General features: G+C 42.8%; 1 protein-coding gene across 1 annotated transcript in view; it reads right to left on the bottom strand.

The window, feature by feature from the left end:
* capn5b (calpain 5b) overlaps positions 1–23,272 on the bottom strand; it is a 91,609-nt gene continuing 68,337 nt past the window's right edge. The window contains exons 7-13 of the mRNA XM_034177674.1: positions 23,064–23,141; positions 21,037–21,232; positions 20,832–20,954; positions 20,558–20,754; positions 8,244–8,365; positions 6,039–6,175; positions 1–408 (exon numbers count right to left, since the gene is read on the bottom strand). Of these exons, the coding sequence (XP_034033565.1) occupies positions 226–408; positions 6,039–6,175; positions 8,244–8,365; positions 20,558–20,754; positions 20,832–20,954; positions 21,037–21,232; positions 23,064–23,141 (1,036 nt within the window). The 3' untranslated portion in view covers positions 1–225. The remainder of the gene's footprint in view (positions 409–6,038; positions 6,176–8,243; positions 8,366–20,557; positions 20,755–20,831; positions 20,955–21,036; positions 21,233–23,063; positions 23,142–23,272) is intronic.

The following is a 23,272-nucleotide window of genomic DNA, read 5'->3' as shown; positions in this document are numbered from 1 at the left end:
CAGGAATGTGTTCAGACTCACAGACATTAATACCGGTTTTAAATACTGATATTGGCCTTTAAAACTCGTAAATAAAATCAGAAATGATGAAGCAAAAGAAAAGGAGAGCAGAAGCAGCAGAACATGAAAACGAGTTTGGACAAGCACAGCCGGACTGGGCGGAGACGGGCGGGAATGACGAAACTCCACCTTCAGCGTTACGCGTCAAACTAAAAAACAGCGGCGTCAGATGTTGGTGAGCGTGGTGGAGGTGATGAGGCGCACGGTGAGCGTGCCCGGCAGATCGCTGTCCTGGCGGCTGCCCTTGTCGCGAAGGTGTAGCGTGTGCTGCTCCTGGCGCTCGTTGGGGTCGCTGAACAGGATCACCTGACCGAGGAAGGAGTCCACGATCATGTTCTTGTTGTAGATCTGCACGAATGTTCGCGGGAATGAGGTAGAAACCCCGAAGGAGTGCGCCGCAGGGAAAGAGAGAAAAAGACAAAAAACAGCAGCAGGTCACAAAAGAGAAACCACAGAAGTAGAAGAAGAAAAAACAAACAAACAAACAAGGCAAAGACAGAAATGAAGACAAGAGGAAGTGACATCACAGAAAGACGGTGGTGTAACACTGAACCCGAATCACACTGAATTCTTTAAACCTTCATGTTAGACTCTTAAAAAAAAAAAATCGCCGGCCACTAGCCCTAAGCTTAAAAGACCCAGCACTAAAAGACCCAGAATTTAGTTAAAGTTGAGGCCGCGGCACGCTCCGTTTACTAATAAAATGAATTAAAAGAGTACAGACCGTAGAACTATATTATGCTAGTATGCTAGCCATATGAAAGAGAAAATAAGTGCATCTTAAGTCTGGACTTGAAAGTCTCCACAGAATCTGACTGTTTTATTGATGCAGGGAGATCATTCCACAGAACAGGGGCACGATAAGAGAAAGCTCTGTGACCCGCAAACTTCTTATTCACCCTAGGAACACAAAGTAGTCCTGCACCCTGAGAACACAAAGCCCGGGCCGGTACATAAGGTTTGATTAGCTCAGCTAGGTAGGGAGGTGCCAGTCCATGAACAATTTTATAGACTAGTAGCAGAACCTTAAAATCTAATCTCACAGTCAGGGACAGGAAGCCAGTGAAGAGACGCCAAAATGGGTATAATGTGGTCGAACTTTCTGCTTAGTGTCAAAAGTCTGGCTGCAGCATTTTGAACCATTTGGAGAGCAATAATGCTGGACTGCGGTAAACCAGAAAATAAAACATTGCAGTAGACCAATCTTGAAGAGATAAATGCATGGATCAGGGTTTCAGCATCAGCCATAGACAGGATGGGATATATTTTGCAGGTGGGAGAAAACAGTCCTCATAATATTTCTAATGTGGAGGTCAAAGGACAATGTAGGATCAAAAATTAACCCCAGGTTCCTCACTTTGTCCATATGATGTATGACAGACAAGCCTCAGCTAAGAGTTAACTGGCCAAATTGATGCCGATGTCTGACTGGACCAAGAACCATCATTTCAGTCTTATCAGAGTTTAAAAGTAGGACGTTTCTAGACATCCAGCTTCTCACTGATGCAAAGCAATCTTATGAGGATTTTATGTGAACGAGATTACCAGCAGTTATTGGCATGTATAACTGAGTATCATCAGCATAGCAGTGAAAGGTAATCCCAAAACACAGCAGTATGTGCCCAAAGGCTGCTATATAAAGGGAGAAAAGCAGAGGTCTAAGACGGACCCCTGTGGAACCCCAAATTTCATGTCACTAAGGAGAATTTTGAGAATTTGCTACGTTGGCCAGTGTCAGCTGCTTCATGTCATAGAGTGAACGGGTGCTAAATATCATTCGTTGCTTTTTTTTTTTTTGATGGGGTATTTTTTTGATATATGTTTCTTGATATAGTCTTGATATAGACCTTTTTTTCAAGTATTTTATTCTACAACCCCTGGCAAAAATTATGGAATCACCGGCCTCGGATGATGTTCATTCAGTTGTTTAATTTTGTAGCAAAAAAGCAGATCACAGGCATGACAAAAAACTAAAGTCATTTCAAATGGCAACTTTCTGGCTTTAAGACACACTATAAGAAATCAAGAAAAAAAGATTGTGGCAGTCAGTAACGGTTACTTTTTTAGACCAAGCAGAGGGAAAAAAATATGGAATCACTCAATTCTGAGGAATAAATTATGGAATCACCCTGTAAATTTTCATCCCCCAAACTAACACCTGCATCAAATCAGATCTGCTCGTTGACACTGACTCTATGCAAATGATTTCATCATCCCCAAACATCCTTTCAATTGATGGGATAAGAAAAGTGTCCAAAATATCAACGTAAACTTGTGCATTTATTGATGATGTAATGACAGCCATCTCCCCAGTGCCTTTACCTGACATGCAGCCCCATATCATCAATGACTGTGGAAATTTACATGTTCTCTTCAGGCAGTCATCTTTATAAATCTCATTGGAATGGCACCAAACAAAAGTTCCAGCATCATCACCTTGCCCAATGCAGATTCGAGATTCATCACTGAATGACTTTCATCCAGTCATCCACAGTCCACGATTGCTTTTCCTTAGCCCATTGTAACCTTGTTTTTTTCTGTTTAGGTGTTAATGATGGCTTTCGTTTAGCTTTTCTGTATGTAAATCCCATTTCCTTTAGGCGGTTTCTTACAGTTCGGTCACAGACGTTGACTCCAGTTTCCTCCCATTCGTTCCTCATTTGTTTTGTTGTGCATTTTCGATTTTTGAGACATATTGCTTTAAGTTTTCTGTCTTGACGCTTTGATGTCTTCCTTGGTCTACCAGTATGTTTGCCTTTAACAACCTTCCCATGTTGTTTGTATGTGGTCCACAGTTTAGACACAGCTGACTGTGAACAACCAACATCTTTTGCAACACTGCGTGATGATTTACCCTCTTTTAAGAGCTTGATAATCCTCTCCTTTGTTTCAATTGACATGTCTCGTGTTGGAGCCATGATTCATGTCAGTCCACTTGGTGCAACAGCTCTCCAAGGTGTGATCACTCCTTTTTAGATGCAGACTAACGGGTAGATCTGATATGATGCAGGTGTTAGTTTTGGGAATGAAAATTTACAGGGTGATTCCATAATTTTTTCGTCAGAATTGAGTGATTCCATATTTTTTTCCTCTGCTTGGTCTAAAAAAGTAACCGTTACTGACTGCCACAATTTTTTTTTCTTGATTTCTTATAGTGTTTCTTAAAGCCAGAAAGTTGCCATTTGAAATGACTTTAGTTTTGTGCCATGTCTGTGATCTGCTTTTTTTCTACAAAATTAAACAACTGAATGAACATCCTCCGAGGCCGGTGATTCCATAATTTTTGCCAGGGGTTGTATAAACAATGATGATAATGACATATGGGAAAAACCCACTGAAAATAACTATGAATCTAATAAAAAATATGAAGCTGATCTGTTGAAAATTCACTGGCTGCAAAAATGAGTGACCGAAGCTCCTCATCCTTCCAGAAAGCTCTCCTACATATTTTTTATGAGCTATATTTCAGCAGTGAGTCAAAGAAAAAGGAAAAGCTTGCTCCGGCTTGTTTATCCACAGAAGGCCAGTCGGCTCTGGAAACACGGGTCGGGTCTCCTGCTAACGAGCCAAAAGAGGGCTAATCTAGCTACATTAAATTAATACTCTTCAATTCTGTCTTACAACTCACAGTTATGGAATACGAGGGCTGTCCGTAAAGTATAGGTCCTTTTTATTTTTTTCAAAAACTATATGGATTTCATTCATATGTTTTTACGTCAGACATGCTTGAACCCTCGTGCGCATGCGTGAGTTTTTCCACGCCTGTCGGTGACGTCATTCGCCTGTGAGCACTCCTTGTGGGAGGAGTCGTCCAGCCCCTCGTCGGAATTCCTTTGTCTGAGAAGTTGCTGAGAGACTGGCGCTTTGTTTGATCAAAATTTTTTCTAAACCTGTGAGACACATCGAAGTGGACATGGTTCGAAAAGTTAAGCTGGTTTTCAGTGAAACTTTTAACGGCTGATGAGAGATTTTGAGGTGATACTGTCGCTTTAAGGACTTCCCACAGTGCGAGACGTCGCTCAGCGCTCTCAGGCAGCGTCATCAGCCTGTTTCAAGCTTAAAACCTCCACATTTCAGGCTCTATTGATCCAGGACGTCGTGAGAGAACAGAGAAGTTTCAGAAGAAGTCGGTTTCAGCGTTTTATCCGGATATTCCACTGTTAAAGGAGATTTTTTTAATGAAAGACGTGCGGGCGGATTGCAGCGTCGGCTCGCAGCCGCCGCGACGCTCCGTCACAGGAAAAACACCTCTGCTGGAAGCCTTAAGGACAAGTTGGAACATCTCCAGCTGATAAACAATTTCTCATATACTCACTCCACTGAAAGCCATCAAAAGCCAACTGGATTTTAACAAATGGTTATCAACACGGAGGTGTTTTTCCTGTGCCGCCGCGCCGGCTGCGTCCCGACGCGCGGACCCGTCCGCGCGTCTTTCATTAAAAAAATCTCCTTTAACAGTGGAATATCCGGATAAAATGCTGAAACCGACTTCTTCTGAAATGTCTCTGTTCTCTCACGACGTCCTGGATCAATAGAGCCTGAAATGTGGAGGTTTTAAGCTTGAAACAGGCTGATGACGCCGCCTGAGAGCGCTGCGCGACGTCTCGCACCGTGAAAAGTCCTTAAAGCGACAGAATCACCTCAAAATCTCTCATCAGCTGTTAAAATTTTCACTGAAAACCAGCTTAATTTTTCGAACCATGTCCACTTCGATGTGTCTCACAGGTTTAGAAAAAATTTTGATCAAACAAAGCGCCAGTCTCTCAGCAACTTCTCAGACAAAGGAATTCCGACGAGGGGCTGGACGACTCCTCCCACAAGGAGTGCTCACAGGCGAATGACGTCACCGACAGGCGTGGAAAAACTCACGCATGCGCACGAGGGTTCAAGCATGTCTGACATAAAAACATATGAATGAAATCCATATAGTTTTTGAAAAAAATAAAAAGGACCTATACTTTACGGACAGCCCTCGTAGTTTATACTCCAGCTAAGCAGCATAACAATAATAATAATTTTATTTATATAGTAATTTAAATAAAAAAAATTCCACATCCCCAAGAACGGTCCAATTTAAAACCTCAAATACAAACAAAATTTACAGTCAGCAAATATGATTAAAATCAAATAAAACCATAAAACTAGCAACAGTAGAAAACAAATGGGTTTCAAAAATTTACCTTAAAAAAGTCAACAGGCAAATGAAGCGGCTGCACTCTGCATTGTGTTGTTATGACTCCGCCCATTCGCTCCCCTCGGGACACGAACTCACGAGCTCCGGCATGGGAGTCGGACTCTCTAACCAGAAGGCTAGAACCCAGGGCTCTGGCCTTGTGACCAGAGAATCCTTTTGAGCTGTTGGGAGTGAGATTTACTAACTACATCTGCTGGCCTCCGTTACACAAACTTGTCCACAAAGTAGGAGGATGGCTGTCTCTGAAACCTGCTGACTTCCTTTTAACTCCGGGAACACGGAGCACATCCGCATCCCGAGAATGCAGAGCACGGGGAGAAACGTAAGGCTCAAAACGTTCTTTAAGATAGCCAAGTGCACGACCATTTGGTCGGCAGCAACACCTTGAAACTGGCTCGTAAATTCTCAGGGAGTTGGTGAAGGGAACCAGAACAGGTGCTATGTGACGAAATCTCCTGGTTTATGTCAAAACTCCGGAAGGAGTATTCTGAACCAGCTGCAGATCTCAAACCGGATTACGATGATAAAAATAATCCCAAAGAATTTCATGGTTTGGGATCAATAAAGTACATCGATCTGTTGACTGAGCGAGTGTTTAATCTGTCGGTCAGTCCAAGGCGGTGATCATAACACATTCGATCAAGTTTACTCAGAAAACCGTCCGTGCAAGAAACTACTTTGATTGTGGGAACCAGATTTCTGAAAAGTTGACAGAATTTAGTTTCAGGTCCGATCCCCTCCGGAAAGTATCTGTGAGCAGGACAGATGCACAGTTGTGGCTCACCTCCACGTGGATGCTGTCCTTGGGTTTCTTGCGGTAGAAAACGCCTTTAACGTCAAAGTTGGGGCACCGAGTGTCCTTCTGAACGGGTGAACGAACCCGCTCGCCTTCACAGGTGATGATCACGTACGGATCCACAGCTGTGGACAAAAAGTCTTTGAATCAGGACACTGAGGACACTGTGGACTTAACAACAGTGTGGTAGTCGCAGGAACCTGGGATCAAGTCATTTGGTTCAACAGTGTTAAGAAAATATTTATTCGTTCAAACAACCACAAAACATCAAAGAGCAAAGGAACTGGAATAATAAAAGTGAGCGTGATGTCACATCCTGTGCACACGTTAGTAATACTCCTTCCAATGTGCACAATTACATGCTGGAGCCCCCTAGTGGACACTGGCTCCTCTGGCAATCTGAAGACATGCACGTAAACTTTTCTAAAACTCACCTTAATAAAAATCAGTCGAAGCAACCGGAAGCAGGAAGAGGTGATGGCAGCAAATTATCAACAAAATAATTTTATACAGTGTTGATTTCCAGTTTTGAGGATGTTTACAGCCAATCAGAAAGTGACAACTCAATATTTCACCTAATAATAATAATAATAATAATAAAAAAAAATACATTTTGTGTTTGCCAGCTGGTCATATCTTTAAAAAAAATTGTCACGTTGTTGAATTTGAGTTTTGGAGAAGTTACACAAAAAACCTGTTACAAACAGATACAGTAGTGTTTAGAATAATAGTAGTGCTATGTGACTAAAAAGATTAATCCAGGTTTTGACTATATTTCTTATTGTTACATGGGAAACAAGGTACCAGTAGATTCAGTAGATTCTCACAAATCCAACAAGACCAAGCATTCATGATATGCACACTCTTAAGGCTATGAAATTGGGCTATTAGTTAAAAAAAGTAGAAAAGGGGGTGTTCACAATAATAGTAGCATCTGCTGTTGACGCTACAAACTCAAAACTATTATGTTCAAACTGCTTTTTTAGCAATCCTGTGAATCACTAAACTAGTATTTAGTTGTATAACCACAGTTTTTCATGATTTCTTCACATCTGCGAGGCATTAATTTTGTTGGTTTGGAACCAAGATTTTGCTTGTTTACTAGTGTGCTTGGGGTCATTGTCTTGTTGAAACACCCATTTCAAGGGCATGTCCTCTTCAGCATAAGGCAACATGACCTCTTCAAGTATTTTGACATATCCAAACTGATCCATGATACCTGGTATGCGATATATAGGCCCAACACCATAGTAGGAGAAACATGCCCATATCATGATGCTTGCACCACCATGCTTCACTGTCTTCACTGTGAACTGTGGCTTGAATTCAGAGTTTGGGGGTCGTCTCACAAACTGTCTACGGCCCTTGGACCCAAAAAGAACAATTTTACTCTCATCAGTCCACAAAATATTCCTCCATTTCTCTTTAGGCCAGTTGATGTGTTCTTTGGCAAATTGTAACCTCTTCTGCATGTGTCTTTTATTTAACAGAGGGACTTTGCGGGGGATTCTTGCAAATAAATTAGCTTCACACAGGCATCTTCTAACTGTCACAGCACTTACAGGTAACTCCAGACTGTCTTTGATCATCCTGGAGCTGATCATATATATATATGTGTGTGTGTGTGTGTGTGTGTGTGTGTGTGTGTGTGTGTGTGTGTGTGTGTGTATGTGTATAAATCTGCAAAAGAACAGAAACTGTGAGAAAAGCTAAAATTTATCCCAGAAGTTGCATTTTTTGGAAATTTAATACAACCCAGGATTTTGTATTTTTTAGAAGTTGTGCAGCTTTAGGGTAATTTGGTGGATCAGCGGTATCACTGTTGCCTTACAGCAAGAAGGTCATGGGATTGATTCCCACCTGTGGCCTTTCTGTGTGGCTTTTCCTCCCACATTTAATGACACCCAGGTTAGGTGAACTGGAAGCTTTAAATTGTCCGTAGGTGTGATTGTGTTTGTTTGTCTGTAACCTGTAACCCTGTGACAGACTGGCGTCCCATCCAGGGTGAACCCTGCCTCACACCCTATGACTGCTGGGATAGGCTCCAGCCCCCCGACCCTTAATCGGAGCAAGCGGGTGGAGAGAGAAATGGATGTGCAGCTTTGAGCCAGCAGAGGGCGCTGTGGCTCCTCTGTAGTATGTTTTGTTTTGGTGCAGCGCTCACTGTGGTGGGTGGAGGTCCTGTGATTGTACCTCCGTTGGCGTCTTGTCCCTGCAGATCCTCAGCATTCAGTATGTGGACCTGAGTGACCAGCTGAGGGTAGCCGCACATCCCTGTCCAACACGTCTGAGGAGGCTCGTCCAGCATCAGTTCTCTGCTCAGGAAAGACAGGAAACACTGTAAATCAGGAGCATGCAGCTGCTGGTTTCCTTCTTCAGGCAGTGTTGCAGGTCAGCAATTATTTCTAAAACAGTGGTGACCTGAAGTTTTTGGCATCCAGTTTTTGCCTGGTGCAAAGTGTGTGTTTCCATCACACACAAAGTTCTCACACCCTTGTGCCCTAATTCATGAGTCCACTTGTGCTCAGGTGGGCAAGCTGGTCTCAGAAAAGCTGCGCAGTGGCCGTTCTACACTAAATTGCTGTCTGACATATGCAGACAGATGCCTGTTGTAGATGTGAGTAATTCTACAGTGCTGACTTTCCTTCTGGACCTTGTTTCATCATTAGTGAGTTTCTGATGAGACTCCGCCCATTTCTGAGTCCTTGTGATATTTGTTTCTGAATCTTTTTTTGTTTTTTCTTGTTTGTAAGTGACCGTTATCTGATCTCACAGCGGTCACATCACCAGTGATGTCACAGAAAGCAGAATAAAATCAGAACTTGTCATGTTTTTGGCCAGCTCTGGGCTTTGATTCTATTTTTTACTCCTTTTACTCACCATCTGCCCCAGCTCTGTTTTATTAGTTATTTATCATGTCCATCATGCCATTGTCCAGTTCCGTTCTTGTTTTGTTCAGCCAGGTTGTGTTTTCATTGTTTATCACTTGTTTATTTTGTTCTTCTCATTTGTTATATTATCTGTTGTGCTTTAGTGTTGGGTTAGTTTGTTTCGCCACTTTGTTTTCTTTGTCAGTTCCAGTTTAGTTTTGTCTTAGTGTTTATTTTCTTTCACTTCTCATATTCATGCCCAGTTTGTTGTAGTATTATATTCTGCCCTCAATTTCCGTTTGAGCTCTCTTCTGTTTTTCCTCATTGCCTTTTCTTTGTTTCCACTCCACACCCCTGCACCTGCCATCATGTCTTTGTCCCTCACTCATATTTGATTGTGTTCACTCACACTCTCGGCACCAGCTCACGTCTTTGTATATTACATCACTCCACTCCGTGTTTCCCTTCCTTCACTATTTTGCACTGTGTTTAATCTTTGTCCACTAGCCATGCCCCCTTCCTAGATTGCTCCACATGTGCACCTCGTTAACACCACCTGTTCCTCGTTTCACACTGATTAGTCCACCTGTTATTTAAACCCCCACAGTCTCACAGTTCACTGCCAGATTGTTGTCTCGTACACTTTCCAGCGCCTTCCACAGTCCTGAGTTTTTGTTTTGCCATGTTCCGAATCCTGCTCTGTTCTCTTCAACCATGCCTCTTGCCTCACCCCAGATGTCGGTGTTTGCTTGTGCCTCTGAACTCTACTCGTTCATGACTGCGTCTCTGCCTAATCCTGCTGGTACTTCTACTGTGCTGACTGACTACATGTGTACCAAAACAAGGCCTGGAATAAAGACCATGATTTCTCTTTCACCAATGCCTAGTCTGGGAGTTTGCATCGCGGGTCCAGCCACTCTGGGTGCCGGGCAGCCACCCGTCCTGACAGAATTGAATCTGATCTCTGAGCATAAACACAAAGGAAGGTAATAGGAAAAATACATCAATTAAACTTGACGTGTTCAGACAGCTCATAAAACAGAAGGAGCCCAAATCTCAACTCAAATAATTTGATTTGGTACATTCACACTCTGCTATGTTCACTTAATCTAGTTCTGTAAACCTGTCCCACATACCACGGTTGTTTAAATATTAAACAGTTAATTGTACATTTTGTTGAACAACCATGTTATGTGGTGAAGGTTAACAAAACTAGATTAAGTACATATATGTTGTAATTTGTTAAAGTGTACACTGCATCACATGCAGGCACACAAAAACAAGAAGGTCAGATTCAAGTCACTTCTTGTTCTAAAGTTCTAAAGTTCCACGAGTGGGCAGTTTGTCCTCTCCAGTGAGATTCGAACCCGTTCTTACACCCTGTCTGTCTGCTTTCAGACGCCTTTTATTTCATAAACTGGCTGCCTGCCTTGTTCTTTCTTCGTTTTTGGCACCAGATGATCCGCAGAGACATGTGGCGCAGAGTTGTGTTTTTGTGCTGCATCCGAAGTGGACTTTGCTCTCCCAGATGCTGTGGATCCGGACAGAAGGACCCCCCCCCCCTGAGCAGAGCAGGATGCTCCGTCCGCAGCCAAAGCGGAGCAGAGTGCACGGGGAGGAGAGCACCTGTGCCCAGGGACAACGCAGGAGACAGCTGCCAAACCTGTCACACGCTACTTCTGTTCTGTGCACCTCTCAGCCGGCAGGGGCACCTGCAGCCCCCATGTGTCATGAAAGAATGCCGCCCTGGTTCGGCTGCCCGGTTCGCCCGTACCAAAAACCGCAACTGGAGCTGCGTGCAGCTGCATTTACACCATAAACCAACAAAAACCTGGTCTCAAGTCCAGCACAACGGCACTGACAAGAGCGCAACATCCAGACAAGCTTTACAGAAACAGGTTCAGGACGTAGGCACACCCAACGTTCATGGTGCTTACTGTCACCAGCGCAAGAGTTTATCTTACACCAGCTTCTCCCAAAGAGTGGTCCACAGACCACTGGTGAACTTATAAGATAAAATAAAATAAAAATTGCACGCTAGCTGATGGGCTCAATGACATCATTTACATGAAGTATAAAACAAATGATGGTCAGTTTGTTGATTTGATAAAGAATAAACTGGGACTGGCAAATTACAACATCTGAGTACAAATGGAATGCACCCTGAGAACTTCACCCAAGGTACCTTCATGATTTTATGGTCTGACAGGGATTTGAACCGAAGATCCTCTGGTTACAAGCTCGTCACTTGCCCACTTAACTATCACCTTGTCCACATACAGTCACCCCCAGAGACCGTGATTAATGATGATAATGATCATTTGTAGTCCAGTAACCCATCACATTACCCTTCTTGGACTTCAAAAGTGGACTATTAACTAGACTATTACCTTCAACTAGTTGTACAATATGAGACATCACCACCTCAAGACAAACAACCTCCATGAACCCTTTCAATCCGGTTTTCTTCCAAAACACAGCATTGAAACAGCCCTGGTCAAAATTACCAATGACCTCCTCCGTGCAGCTGATTCCAGACTACTTACCGTCCTCATCCTGCTTGACCTCAGTACAGCATACCATCTCTCACCCACTGCTCCTGGACCGGCTAGCTGGCATTGAGATTACTGGTGCTGCATTCTCCTGGTTCACATCATACCTAACTGGCCGTCAACAATTCGTACAATTAAGGAACCACAAGTCTGGGCACTCAGATGTTTCACTGGGTGTCCCCCAGGGGTCAGTCTTGGGTCCACTTCTTTTCATTATTTACTTCCTCCCCCTGGGCACACTCCTCCTTCACCATGGGATCCATTTTCATTGCTACGCTGATGACACACAGGTCTACATTTCCTTCAAACCCATTGCTGCCATCTCTCCCACCTCACTCATCACCTGCTTGGAAGACATCCGGAGCTGGATGAGCAGGAACTTCCTGAAGCTCAACAGCAATAAAATCGAGGCCCTGCTCATTTTCAATTTCAATTTAATTTCAATTTGTTTTCATTTATATAGCACCAAATTTCAATTTCAATTTTATTTATATAGCGCCAAATCACAACAAACAGTTGCCCCAAGGCGCTTTATATTGTAAGGCAAGGCCATACAATAATTACGTAAAAACCCCAATGGTCAAAACGACCCCCTGTGAGCAAGCACTTGGCGACAGTGGAAAGGAAAAACTCCCTTTTAACAGGAAGAAACCTCCAGCAGAACCAGGCTCAGGGAGGGGCAGTCCTCTGCTGGGACTGGTTGGGGCTGAGGGAGAGAACCAGGAAAAAGACATGCTGTGGAGGGGAGCAGAGATCAATCACTAATGATTAAATGCAGAGTGGTGCATACAGAGCAAAAAGAGAAAGAAACACTCAGTGCATCATGGGAACCCCCCAGCAGTCTAAGTCTATAGCAGCATAACTAAGGGATGGTTCAGGGTCACCTGATCCAGCCCTAACTATAAGCTTTAGCAAAAGGAAAGTTTTAAGCCTAATCTTAAAAGTAGAGAGGGTGTCTGTCTCCCTGATCCGAATTGGGAGCTGGTTCCAGAGGAGAGGAGCCTGAAAGCTGAAGGCTCTGCCTCCCATTCTACTCTTACAAACCCTAGGAACTACAAGTAAGCCTGCAGTCTGAGAGCGAAGCGCTCTATTGGGGTGATATGGTACTATGAGGTCCCTAAGATAAGAAGGGACCTGATTATTCAAAACCTTATAAGTAAGAAGAAGAATTTTAAATTCTATTCTAGAATTAACAGGAAGCCAATGAAGAGAGGCCAATATGGGTGAGATATGCTCTCTCCTTCTAGTCCCCGTCAGTTTCTCTAGCTGCAGCATTTTGAATTAACTGAAGGCTTTTCAGGGAACTTTTAGGACAACCTGATAATAATGAATTACAATAGTCCAGCCTAGAGGAAATAAATGCATGAATTAGTTTTTCAGCATCACTCTGAGACAAGACCTTTCTAATTTTAGAGATATTGCGTAAATGCAAAAAAAAACAGTCTTACATATTTGTTTAATATGCGCTTTGAATGACATATCCTGATCAAAAATGACTCCAAGATTTCTCACAGTATTACTAGAGGTCAAGGTAATGCCATCCAGAGTAAGGATCTGGTTAGACACCATGTTTCTAAGATTTGTGGGGCCAAGTACAATAACTTCAGTATTATCTGAGTTTAAAAGCAGGAAATTAGAGGTCATCCATGTCTTTATGTCTGTAAGACAATCCTGCAGTTTAGCTAATTGGTGTGTGTCCTCTGGCTTCATGGATAGATAAAGCTGGGTATCATCTGCGTAACAATGAAAATTTAAGCAATGCCGTCTAATAATACTGTCTAAGGGAAGCATGTATAAAGTGAATAAAATTGGTCCTAGCACAGAACCTTGTGGAACTCCATAATTAACCTTAGTCTGTGAAGAAGATTCCCCATTTACATGAACAAATTGTAATCTATGAGATAAATATGATTCAAACCACCGCAGCGCAGTGCCTTTAATACCTATGGCATGCTCTAATCTCTGTAATAAAATTTCATGGTCAACAGTATTAAAAGCAGCACTGAGGTCTAACAGAACAAGCACAGAGATGAGTCTACTGTCTGAGGCCATAAGAAGATTATTTGTAACCTTCACTAATGCTGTTTCTGTACTATGATGAATTCTAAAACCTGACTGAAACTCTTCAAATAGACCATTCCTCTGCAGATGATCAGTTAGCTGTTTTACAACTACCCTTTCAAGAATTTTTGAGAGAAAAGGAAGGTTGGAGATTGGCCTATAATTAGCTAAGATAGCTGGGTCAAGTGATGGCTTTTTAAGTAATGGTTTAATTACTGCCACCTTAAAAGCCTTAAGTAAGTCTAACCAAATACCAAATACCGGCATCACTGAAAGCAGCCAAAGATAACGATACGTCTTTGGGATGGTTATGAGTAATTTTTCTCTAATAGTTAAAATTTTATTAGCAAAGAAAGTCATGAAGTCATTACTAGTTAAAGTTAAAGGAATACTTGGCTCAATAGAGCTCTGACTCTTTGTCAGCCTGGCTACAGTGCTGAAAAGAAACCTGGGGTTGTTCTTATTTTCTTCAATTAGTGATGAGTAGTAAGATATCCTAGCTTTACGGAGGGCTTTTTTTATAGAGCAACAGACTCTTTTTTCAGGCTAAGTGAAGAGCTTCTAAATTAGTGAGACGCCATTTCCTCTCCAACTTACTGGTTATCTGCTTTAAGCTGCGAGTTTGTGAGTTATACCACGGAGTCAGGCACTTCTGATTTAAAAGCTCTCTTTTTCAGAGGAGCTACAGCATCCAAAGTTGTCTTCAATGAGGATGTAAAACTATTGACGAGATACTCTATCTCACAGAGTTTAGGTAGCTACACTGCACTGTGTTGGTATATGGCATTAGAGAACATAAAGAAGGAATCATATCCTTAAACCTAGTTACAGCGCTTTCTGAAATACTTCTAGTGTAATGAAACTTATTCCCCACTGCTGGGTAGTCCATCAGAGTAAATGTAAATGTTATTAAGAAATGATCAGACAGAAGGGAGTTTCAGGGAATACTGTTAAGTCTTCAATTTCCATACCATAAGTCAGAACAAGATCTAAGATATGATTAAAGTGGTGGGTGGACGCATTTACATTTTGAGCAAAGCCAATAGAGTCTAATAATAGATTAAATGCAGTGCTGAGGCTGTCATTCTCAGCATCTGTGTGGATGTTAAAATCGCCCACTATAATTATCTTATCTGAGCTAAGCACTAAGTCAGACAAAAGGTCTGAAAATTCACAGAGAAACTCTCAGTAATGACCAGGTGGATGATAGATAATAACAAATAAAACTGATTTTTGGGACTTCCAATTTGGATGGACAAGAATAAGAGTCAAGCTTTCAAATGAATTAAAGCTCTGTCTGGGTTTTTGATTAATTAATAAGCTGGAATGGAAGATTGCTGCTAATCCTCCGCCTCGGCCCGTGCTACGAGCATTCTGGCAGTTAGTGTGACTCGGGGGTGTTGACTCATTTAAACTAACATATTCATCCTGCTGTAACCAGGTTTCTGTAAGGCAGAATAAATAAATATGTTGATCAATTATTATATCATTTACTAACAGGGACTTAGAAGAGAGAGACCTAATGTTTAATAGACCACATTTAACTGTTTTAGTCTGTGGTGCAGTTGAAGGTGCTATATTATTTTTTCTTTTTGAATTTTTATGCTTAAATAGATTTTTGCTAGTTATTGGTAGTCTGGGAGCAGGCACCGTCTCTACGGGGATGGGGTAATGAGGGGATGGCAGGGGGAGAGAAGCTGCAGAGAGGTGTGTAAGACTACAACTCTGCTTCCTGGTCCCAACCCTGGATAGTCACGGTTTGGAGGATTTAAGAAAATTGGCCAGATTTCTAGAAATGAGAGCTGCTCCATCCAAAGTGGGATGGATGCCATCTCTCCTAACAAGACCAGGTTTTCCCCAGAAGCTTTGCCAATTATCTATGAAGTCCACCTCACAACAGAGTTGCCTCAAAGCGCTTCACACAGGTAAGGTCTAACCTTACCAACCCCCAGAGCAACAGTGGTAAAGAAAAACTCCCTCTCAGGAAGAAACCTCAAGCAGACCAGACTCAAAGGGGTTCACAGAACACAATTCACGGACGAATATACAAGAAATGCTATTGGCGCACAGGACAGGAGGGTCGCCAACACGAACACAACTCCCATCTCTGGATGGAGCTGCACCTTAAACAGAGAGAAAAAACAGAATCAGGCATCAGAAAGACAAAAAAAAATACTGTATAATTTGCCAGCATTAAACAACAAGAAAAACAGAGAAAAACTAAGGTGATCGCCGGCCACTAGCCCTAAACTTCACTAAAAGACCCAGAATTTAGGTAAAGTTGAGGCCGCAGCCCACTCCAATTACTAATAAATGAATTAAAAGAGCAAAAAGCGGAAAACAAAACTGTACCAGTATGCTAGCCATATGAAAGGGAAAATAAGTGTGTCTTAATTCTGGACTTGAAAATCTCCACAGAATCTGACTGTTTTATTGACGCAGGGAGCTCATTCCACAGAACAGGGGCACGATAAGAGAAAGCTATGTGACCCACAGACTTCTTATTCACCTTAGGGACACAAAGTAGTCCTGCACTCTGAGAACATAAAGCCCGGGCCGGTACGTAAGGTTTAATTAGGTCAGCTAGGTAGGGAGGTGCCAGTCCATGAACCTTAAAATCTGATCTCACTGGGACAGGAAGCCAGTGAAGGAATGCCAAAATGGGTGTAATGTGGTCGAACTTTCTGCTTCGTGTCAAAAGTCTGGCTGCAGCATTTTGAACCAATTGGAGACCCCTAATGCTAGACTGCGGTAAACCAGAAAATAGAACATTGCAGTAGTCCAATCTAGAAGAGATAAGTACATGGATCAGGGTCTCAGCATCAGCCATAGACAGGATGGGATGAATCTTCGCTATATTTCTCAGGTGGAAGAAAGCAGTCCTAGTAATATTTCTAATGTGGAGGCCAAAGGACAACAAATGATCAAAAATTACCCCAAGGTTCCTCACTTTGTCAGTGTGATGTATGACACACGAGCCGAGGCTGAGCATTAACTGGTCAAATTGATGCTGATGTCTCACTGGACCAAGAACCATAATTTCAGTCTTATCAGAGTTTAAAAGTAGGAAGTTTCTAGACATCCAACTTCTCACTGCTGCAAGGCAATCTTCTAAGGATTTTATGTGAATGAGATTATCAGCAGTTATCGGCATGTATAACTGAGTATCATCTGCATAGCAGTGAAAGGTAATCCCAAAACACCGCAATATGTGCCCAAGGGGTGCTATATAAAGGGAGAAAAGCAGGGGGCCTAAGACAGACCCCTGTGGAACCCAAATTTCATGTCACTAAGGTTAGAGGTAGTGTTACTGTACAAAACACAGTGAGAACGACTGGTCAAGTATGACGTCAGCCATGCAAGGGCACTCCCAGTAATCCCAAAATGATTTTCCAGCCTATCAAGTAGAATATGATGATCCACTGTATAAAATGCAGCACTGAGATGTAACAGCAACAGAACCGTAGTGGTGTCTGAATCCATTGTAAGCAGAAGATCATTCACCACTTTAGTGAGAGCCGTCTCTGTGAAATGATATTTTCTAAAAGCAGACTGCAGTGGCTCAAAGAGATTATTCTCAGTAAGATAGTCTATGAGCTGCCGTGACACCACTTTTTCCAGAATTTTAGAGCAAAATGATAGATTTGATATCAGCCGATAGTTTATCAATACACTAGGGTCAAGATTAGGTTTCTTAAGTAATGGTTTAATCACTGCAGATTTGAAACATTTAGGAACAGATCCAGAAGTTAAAGAAAGATTAATAAGCACAGTGGCCCAAGAGTGGGCCACAGGTCCTTAAACAGTTTGTTGGTATAGGATCAAATAAACAGGTTGTGCTTTTTGTTGACATTACGAGTTTTGTCAGCATGCCTAGTGAGATATTATCAAATTCTGTAAATCTAGGTATACCTCAGTAGTGGCGCCCACCTCAATAGCAGGGTGTAGTGGCTGGGTTAAGGCATGCCGGGATATGTTTAACCTGATGTCTTCTATTTTCTTCCCAAAGTAATCCAGGAAATCTTGTGCTGTAAAAGGAGAGCGAACTACAAGTGGTTGTCCATGCATAAGTGTTGCCACCATGTTGAACAAGAACTTTGAGTTAGCTTGTTTTGTTGATCAAATCAGAGTAGTAAGTCCGCTTTGTAGCCAGTAATGCATGCTTATAGTCTAAGATAGCATCACGCCACGCAAGGTGAAATATGTCTAATTTTGAACGACACCATTTCCGTTCTAGACCTCTTGCTTTATGTTGAGGTCACGCAGATAATCATTGAACCAAGGTGACTGTGATTTGGGGAGTGCGGTTTTAATACAGGTGGTACAATCATGTCGAGTGTAGTTTTGAGCACTGAGTTTAAACTATCCACAAGTCTGTCTACTGGACTGGGTATTTATCAAATGTGAAGCTAAGATATCAGGCAGTTTAGCTTCGAGTTCAGTCTTAGTTGAGGAGTTGATGCATCGCCGTAATGATACGTATATAAGGTTGTTGTTCCACTAAACACGGCAGCGAAACTGTAAACTTAATAAGTGAGTGATCAGACACCACTGATGTAAGAGGCATGATGTCAATATTCGTGACAGCAATATCACGTGCAAGAACCAGATCCAGGGTATTTCCACTAATGTGTGTCGAATCCCGAATGCACTGCCGAAATCCTAATGCATCCACAATTTCCATAAATGATTTGCAGAGGGGATCAGAAGTCTTATTTATATGAATGTTAAAGTCACCAATGATCAGAATGTTATCTACACTAGTTGACAAGTTAGAGATGAACGCACCAAATTCATCTAAGAATTCAGAATATGGGCCAGGAGGCCTATATACAGTGACAACGTAATACGACTGATTTTTATTCTTCTGACCTTGGCAATGTGTAATATCCTGAGCAGAGCGGAGAATCAGATGCTCAAACGAGTGATATTTATAACCCCCAACAGCTAATAAGCTAAATCTAGATTTATAAATGAGAGAAACACCCCCGTCTTGCTTCGCATCACGAGGGACGTGACTAAATGTATAAGCTGGTGGGCAGGCGTCATTTAAGGGGAGGACAGCTGTAGGTTTAAGCCAGGTCTCACATAGCCCAATCATATCTAAGTGATGATCAATAATTAGATCAATGATCAACAATGATTTTGAGGACAGTGACCTTATGTTAATGAGACCCAGTCTAAGGACCTCAGTGGGGTTGATAGTTGAACTGTTTGGGTTTAGGGGTGGTTCCAGTGTAGCATATATAAGATGCCTAGAAGCAGGTTTAGGTTTAAGACATTCCACGCGCGTTGTAGGTAGCAGACACGAAATCTTTGCTATTGCTGGAACAACCACTGGGCCATCCTCAATTTCATCATCATCCAATATAGTAATGGGTATTAAGTTTGGAAAGCAAATCCCTCTATGATTTTTATGGACACAACTACGGAAGCCGCCCACAGTCTCAACTTGTTGAAATTCCCTCCCTGGCAAATAAACTGCACTATCGCCATAGTGGATTTTCTGCACTAAATTCCCCGCTAAGCTAATGGATTCCACACCGACATTTGTCATAAGCCTTGCAGGGTCTCTCATCACCTGCTCCGTGGCCTGCTGTAGATTCCTAATGTTACCCTCCCTGTAGAGCTCTATCTATGTTCGCAGACAAGATGGCGGCACCTTCCGCTCCAAATCCACCCTCACCAAATCACAACACACCCCCACTCCACCCATCTCCATCGACGGATTCCCTGTACCCTTCTCACCCCAAGTCAAAAGCCTAGGTGTCATTTTGGACAGCATCCTCTCATTAGCACCTCATATTCAAAACATCACCCGGACTGCATCCTTCCACCTCTGCAACATTTCCAGACTCCATCCATCCCTGTCTCAATCTAGCACTGAAATTCTGGTTCACTCCTTTGTCACATCTCGCATTGATTACTGCAACGCCCTCCTCACTGGACTCCCTAACCAACTCATTAACACACTGCAACTCATCCAGAACTCGGCTGCGCCAAATCATCTGATCACATCACCCCTGTTCTCAGCTTCACTGGCTCCCTGTACATTACCGCATCCACTATAAAAACCTTCTCCTCACCTACAAAGCTCTCCATAACCTAGCCCCCACTTACTTCTCAGATCTCCTGCATGAGTACACTCCCTCCTGCACTCTTCGCTCAACCTCTGCCGGTCTGCTTCCCATCCTCACCTCACGCCTCAGTACCATGGGTGCCCGGGCCTTCAGCTGCTCAGCACCCAGACTCTGGAACTCCCTCCCCTCACACATAAGACAATCAAACTCCATCACATCATTGAAGTCCCAACTCAAAACCCATCTGTTCAAACTGGCATATGACCTCTAAGTGGAGTCTGTCACTTGATATTATGTTGATGTTTTGTTTTAATAACGTTTGCGACCTTTTATGCTTTTACTTTTTGTAAGGTGACCTTGAGTGCTTGAAAGGCACATCCAAATAAAATGTATCATTATTATTTGCATCACCAGCAACAACCAGGACATACACCTGTGTATTATCAGCCTAACAGTGAAACTGTTTCACATGGCTATGTATAAACTGACCACAAGGTGCTAATAAAGAGAAACGGCAATGGACCCAGAAGCAAACCCTGAGGTATGCCATACATCACTTTGGAAAAGTCCTTCTCTACAATACTGCACCATGACCACAGACAAAAGTTGCACTGCAACACCTTCAGAGCTGTCATAGGTGTTTTGGTGGTTTCCGTCATTCGTATCCACCCCGCTCCATTTTTGAGAACTGCCTCCTCCAGACAGACTTACCACACAGCCCAGATGTTTTTTTGTTTTCATGAATATTAGAATTTTTTTAATTTTTATTTATTTATTTTAAATTTTATATTGAACTGTTCTGTGTGAGGCGCCTTGAGATGGCTTTTGTTGTGATTTGGTGCTTTATAGAGTTGATTAAATTGAAATTGAATTGAATGATATATTGCGATGTCTGCTGTTGATGAACCACACATTGAAATACAAACAACCGGACGCAGACTTACTTGCAGTCTGAAGGCACGTCAGTGAAAACACGGAGCAGGAACTCTCCCTGCTGCCTGGGGTCAAAGGTTGTGGGAATGATGACATAGCGGCCCTCCTTCAGCTCCTTCCTGAGGAAGACGCAGCGCGAGTTGATGTAGATGGAGCCTGCTACTTTCTGCTGGGCTGAGTGCATACGATATTTCCGGTTTAGCTCCACCTGCAGGATCAGAAAGGCGTTAGAATTCACTCGTCCACGAGGCGGGTGTCTTGCAGGTTTCGGGTGTGAGTTTTCACCTGATGAATGTCGAAGCCGATGGCAAGGTTTTCACCTTTGCCCTCTTTGGGCGTGGCTCTCCGTTCTTTCTGCTGCAGGCAGATCAGCACCTCGTCCTCGACCTTCTTTACGTCAAACACGTACTGCAAAGAGCACGGACAGCATTCCGCATGCTTACACGCCCTACGCACCCCACGGCAGGACAAATTCTGAGCCCGGACCAACCTGAGGGTTCTGCAGGAAGGTGGCCTTGTGGTTGATGCAACCTCCCGCTCGGTTGCGGAGGGGGTCTTGGCGGTGCACCCACGAGCCCCTCATCACCTCCTCCTCCCAGGTTTTGTGGATGCTCAGGTAGGAGGTGTTGATGAGGCGGCACAGGATCAGATCCGTGAAATACTGGCAGAAGTCATCAAACGTCATCCTGCAGAACGCAAAAAAAAAAGAGAGCGAAAGTGGACAGTGAGGAGCCGCACTGGGGAACTTATCCAAACTTAGTGACGTTTTACAGTACTCACCAAAACTATGACATTATCTGTGTAAGAAGATCCTAAAAATACATGCAGACCAGGTACCGAAGTGGCTCTACTCTACTCTTTTCTACTCTTCTATTTTACTCTTCCTTTTTAGATATTTAAATATACCTTAGTATACTAGCATAGTTCCACCTTAGAATTGGAATATACATTCCACTGTTACAGCAGTTTTTTTCATGGAAAAAGAAGCGGATGAATGCGCCATCGTGCTGCTCATGGCGCGGGACAAAAGCACCTCCGTGTTGGTCTCTCAGGATGGCTTTCAGGTGGCTTTCAGACGGCTTCTGGTGGCTTTTCAGTCGTGTGAATATCAGAGAAATTGAGCATGAGCTGGACATGCCCCAACATGTCCTGTGAGGCTTCATCACGGTGTTGCTTTGCACCATGCAGCACCGCCGCGACGCGCGGAATTCCTCCGCTCCTCTTTCCATGACAAAAACTCCTGTAATAGTGGAATGTGCTGTTCATTTCTAAACTGGACGCTGTCTTGATCCGGTATGTCATCCTGTAACAGTGGAATGTGCCGAAAAAGTGCTAATGTCCACGCTTCTGCCTTTTTGTGAAAGTCAGAACGACGTCCCGGATCAACAAAGCCTTCACGTTGGAAATGATCTGGTTGTTTCAGCAGGGTTTGAGTCGATCGGCGCTCGGAGCGCGCCGCTCTCTCAGACGCTGTGGGCGGTCTTTAAACCAGCTGGAGCACTCCTTAATCTGTGTAATCCCCATAAAATCGTCCCTGAAAGCCATATTAATTTTCCGAATGGTGTCCACCTGGAGGTCTCTCACAGTTTCAAGAAAAAATTGATGCAGCAAAGCTCCAAATCATTCCACCATTTCCTTAACAATGAGAGGGGTGGACCAGTGCTCAAACAAAGCTTGCTCACAGGCGAATGACGCAACCGACAGGCGTGAAAAAAACTCACACATGCGCACAAAGGTTCAAGCTTCAAATCCATATGGTTTTTGAAAAAAAGAAAAAGGTCCGACACTTTTCTAACAGACCTCGTATACCTTACTGAATTTTCATGCATTATTATAGTTATTATTATTACATATAAATCACTCAGTGGGCAGCAGCTGGACTTTAGCCAGTGAATCCACAAATACATTAAAAAAAAAAACTTTCAATGTTACAAGTGAATTTTAAATCATAGATAATGTTACTTTTTTCCTCGGAAAGCTGCGACTTTTTAAAGTAAAAGAATTTTGGAAGGTTTGTTTTTGGACATCGATTACTTTTTAATCAAATAAAATATTATAATTTTTTGAGAGATTTTTTTTTCTTACCACTTAAATCTCCAAATTCATTTTTTTTGGTCAGAATATTACAGAATAATAATAAAAAACACTTTTATGAAATCAGGCTTGCACAAAATGTCATATCTATATTAGAGTCCTAAATGTAAACCATCAGTGTATTTTCCCAATTTGAAATCAGAGATTTCAGACTTACAGTAGAAAGATTCGAGACAAATGTGGAGTTTCTACCCAGACTGAACTCATGAGTCCCTCCTGCTGTTGATTCTCTCTTTTTAATAATAAAAACTCAGCAGATCAGGATTCATCAGTCTGGATTCCGTGAGAATTGATGACGTTCAGCAGCAGAACGCTTCAGGCGAATGCCAACCAGTAGAACAAAGATCAAATCCACTGACAGAACTGATTAGGGTCCAGATCAATCAGCCTGAAGGAACAACAGAAGAGAGTTTTGGTCCTCACCAGAACTCGCCGTCGTCCTGCACGGTGACGCCCAGCTTTTCTCGCTCACTCTTGCTCACTTTGTTCCACTCCTCCGAACTGGACGACAAAGACAAACAGGAGACGGTGAAAAAACTCAGTACGAAGCCGGAAACCCACGGGGTCACCGAGCCCAGTCAACACAAAGTCCGAGTACTCGTGGTCAAAGTCCCAACACACAGGGACAGCGT

This window comes from Thalassophryne amazonica, chromosome 9 (assembly GCF_902500255.1).
Source record: "Thalassophryne amazonica chromosome 9, fThaAma1.1, whole genome shotgun sequence".
NCBI lineage: Eukaryota > Metazoa > Chordata > Actinopteri > Batrachoidiformes > Batrachoididae > Thalassophryne > Thalassophryne amazonica.
The sequence above is the reverse complement of the archived record's forward strand: the minus strand, read 5'-3'. Positions and strand labels throughout refer to the sequence as shown.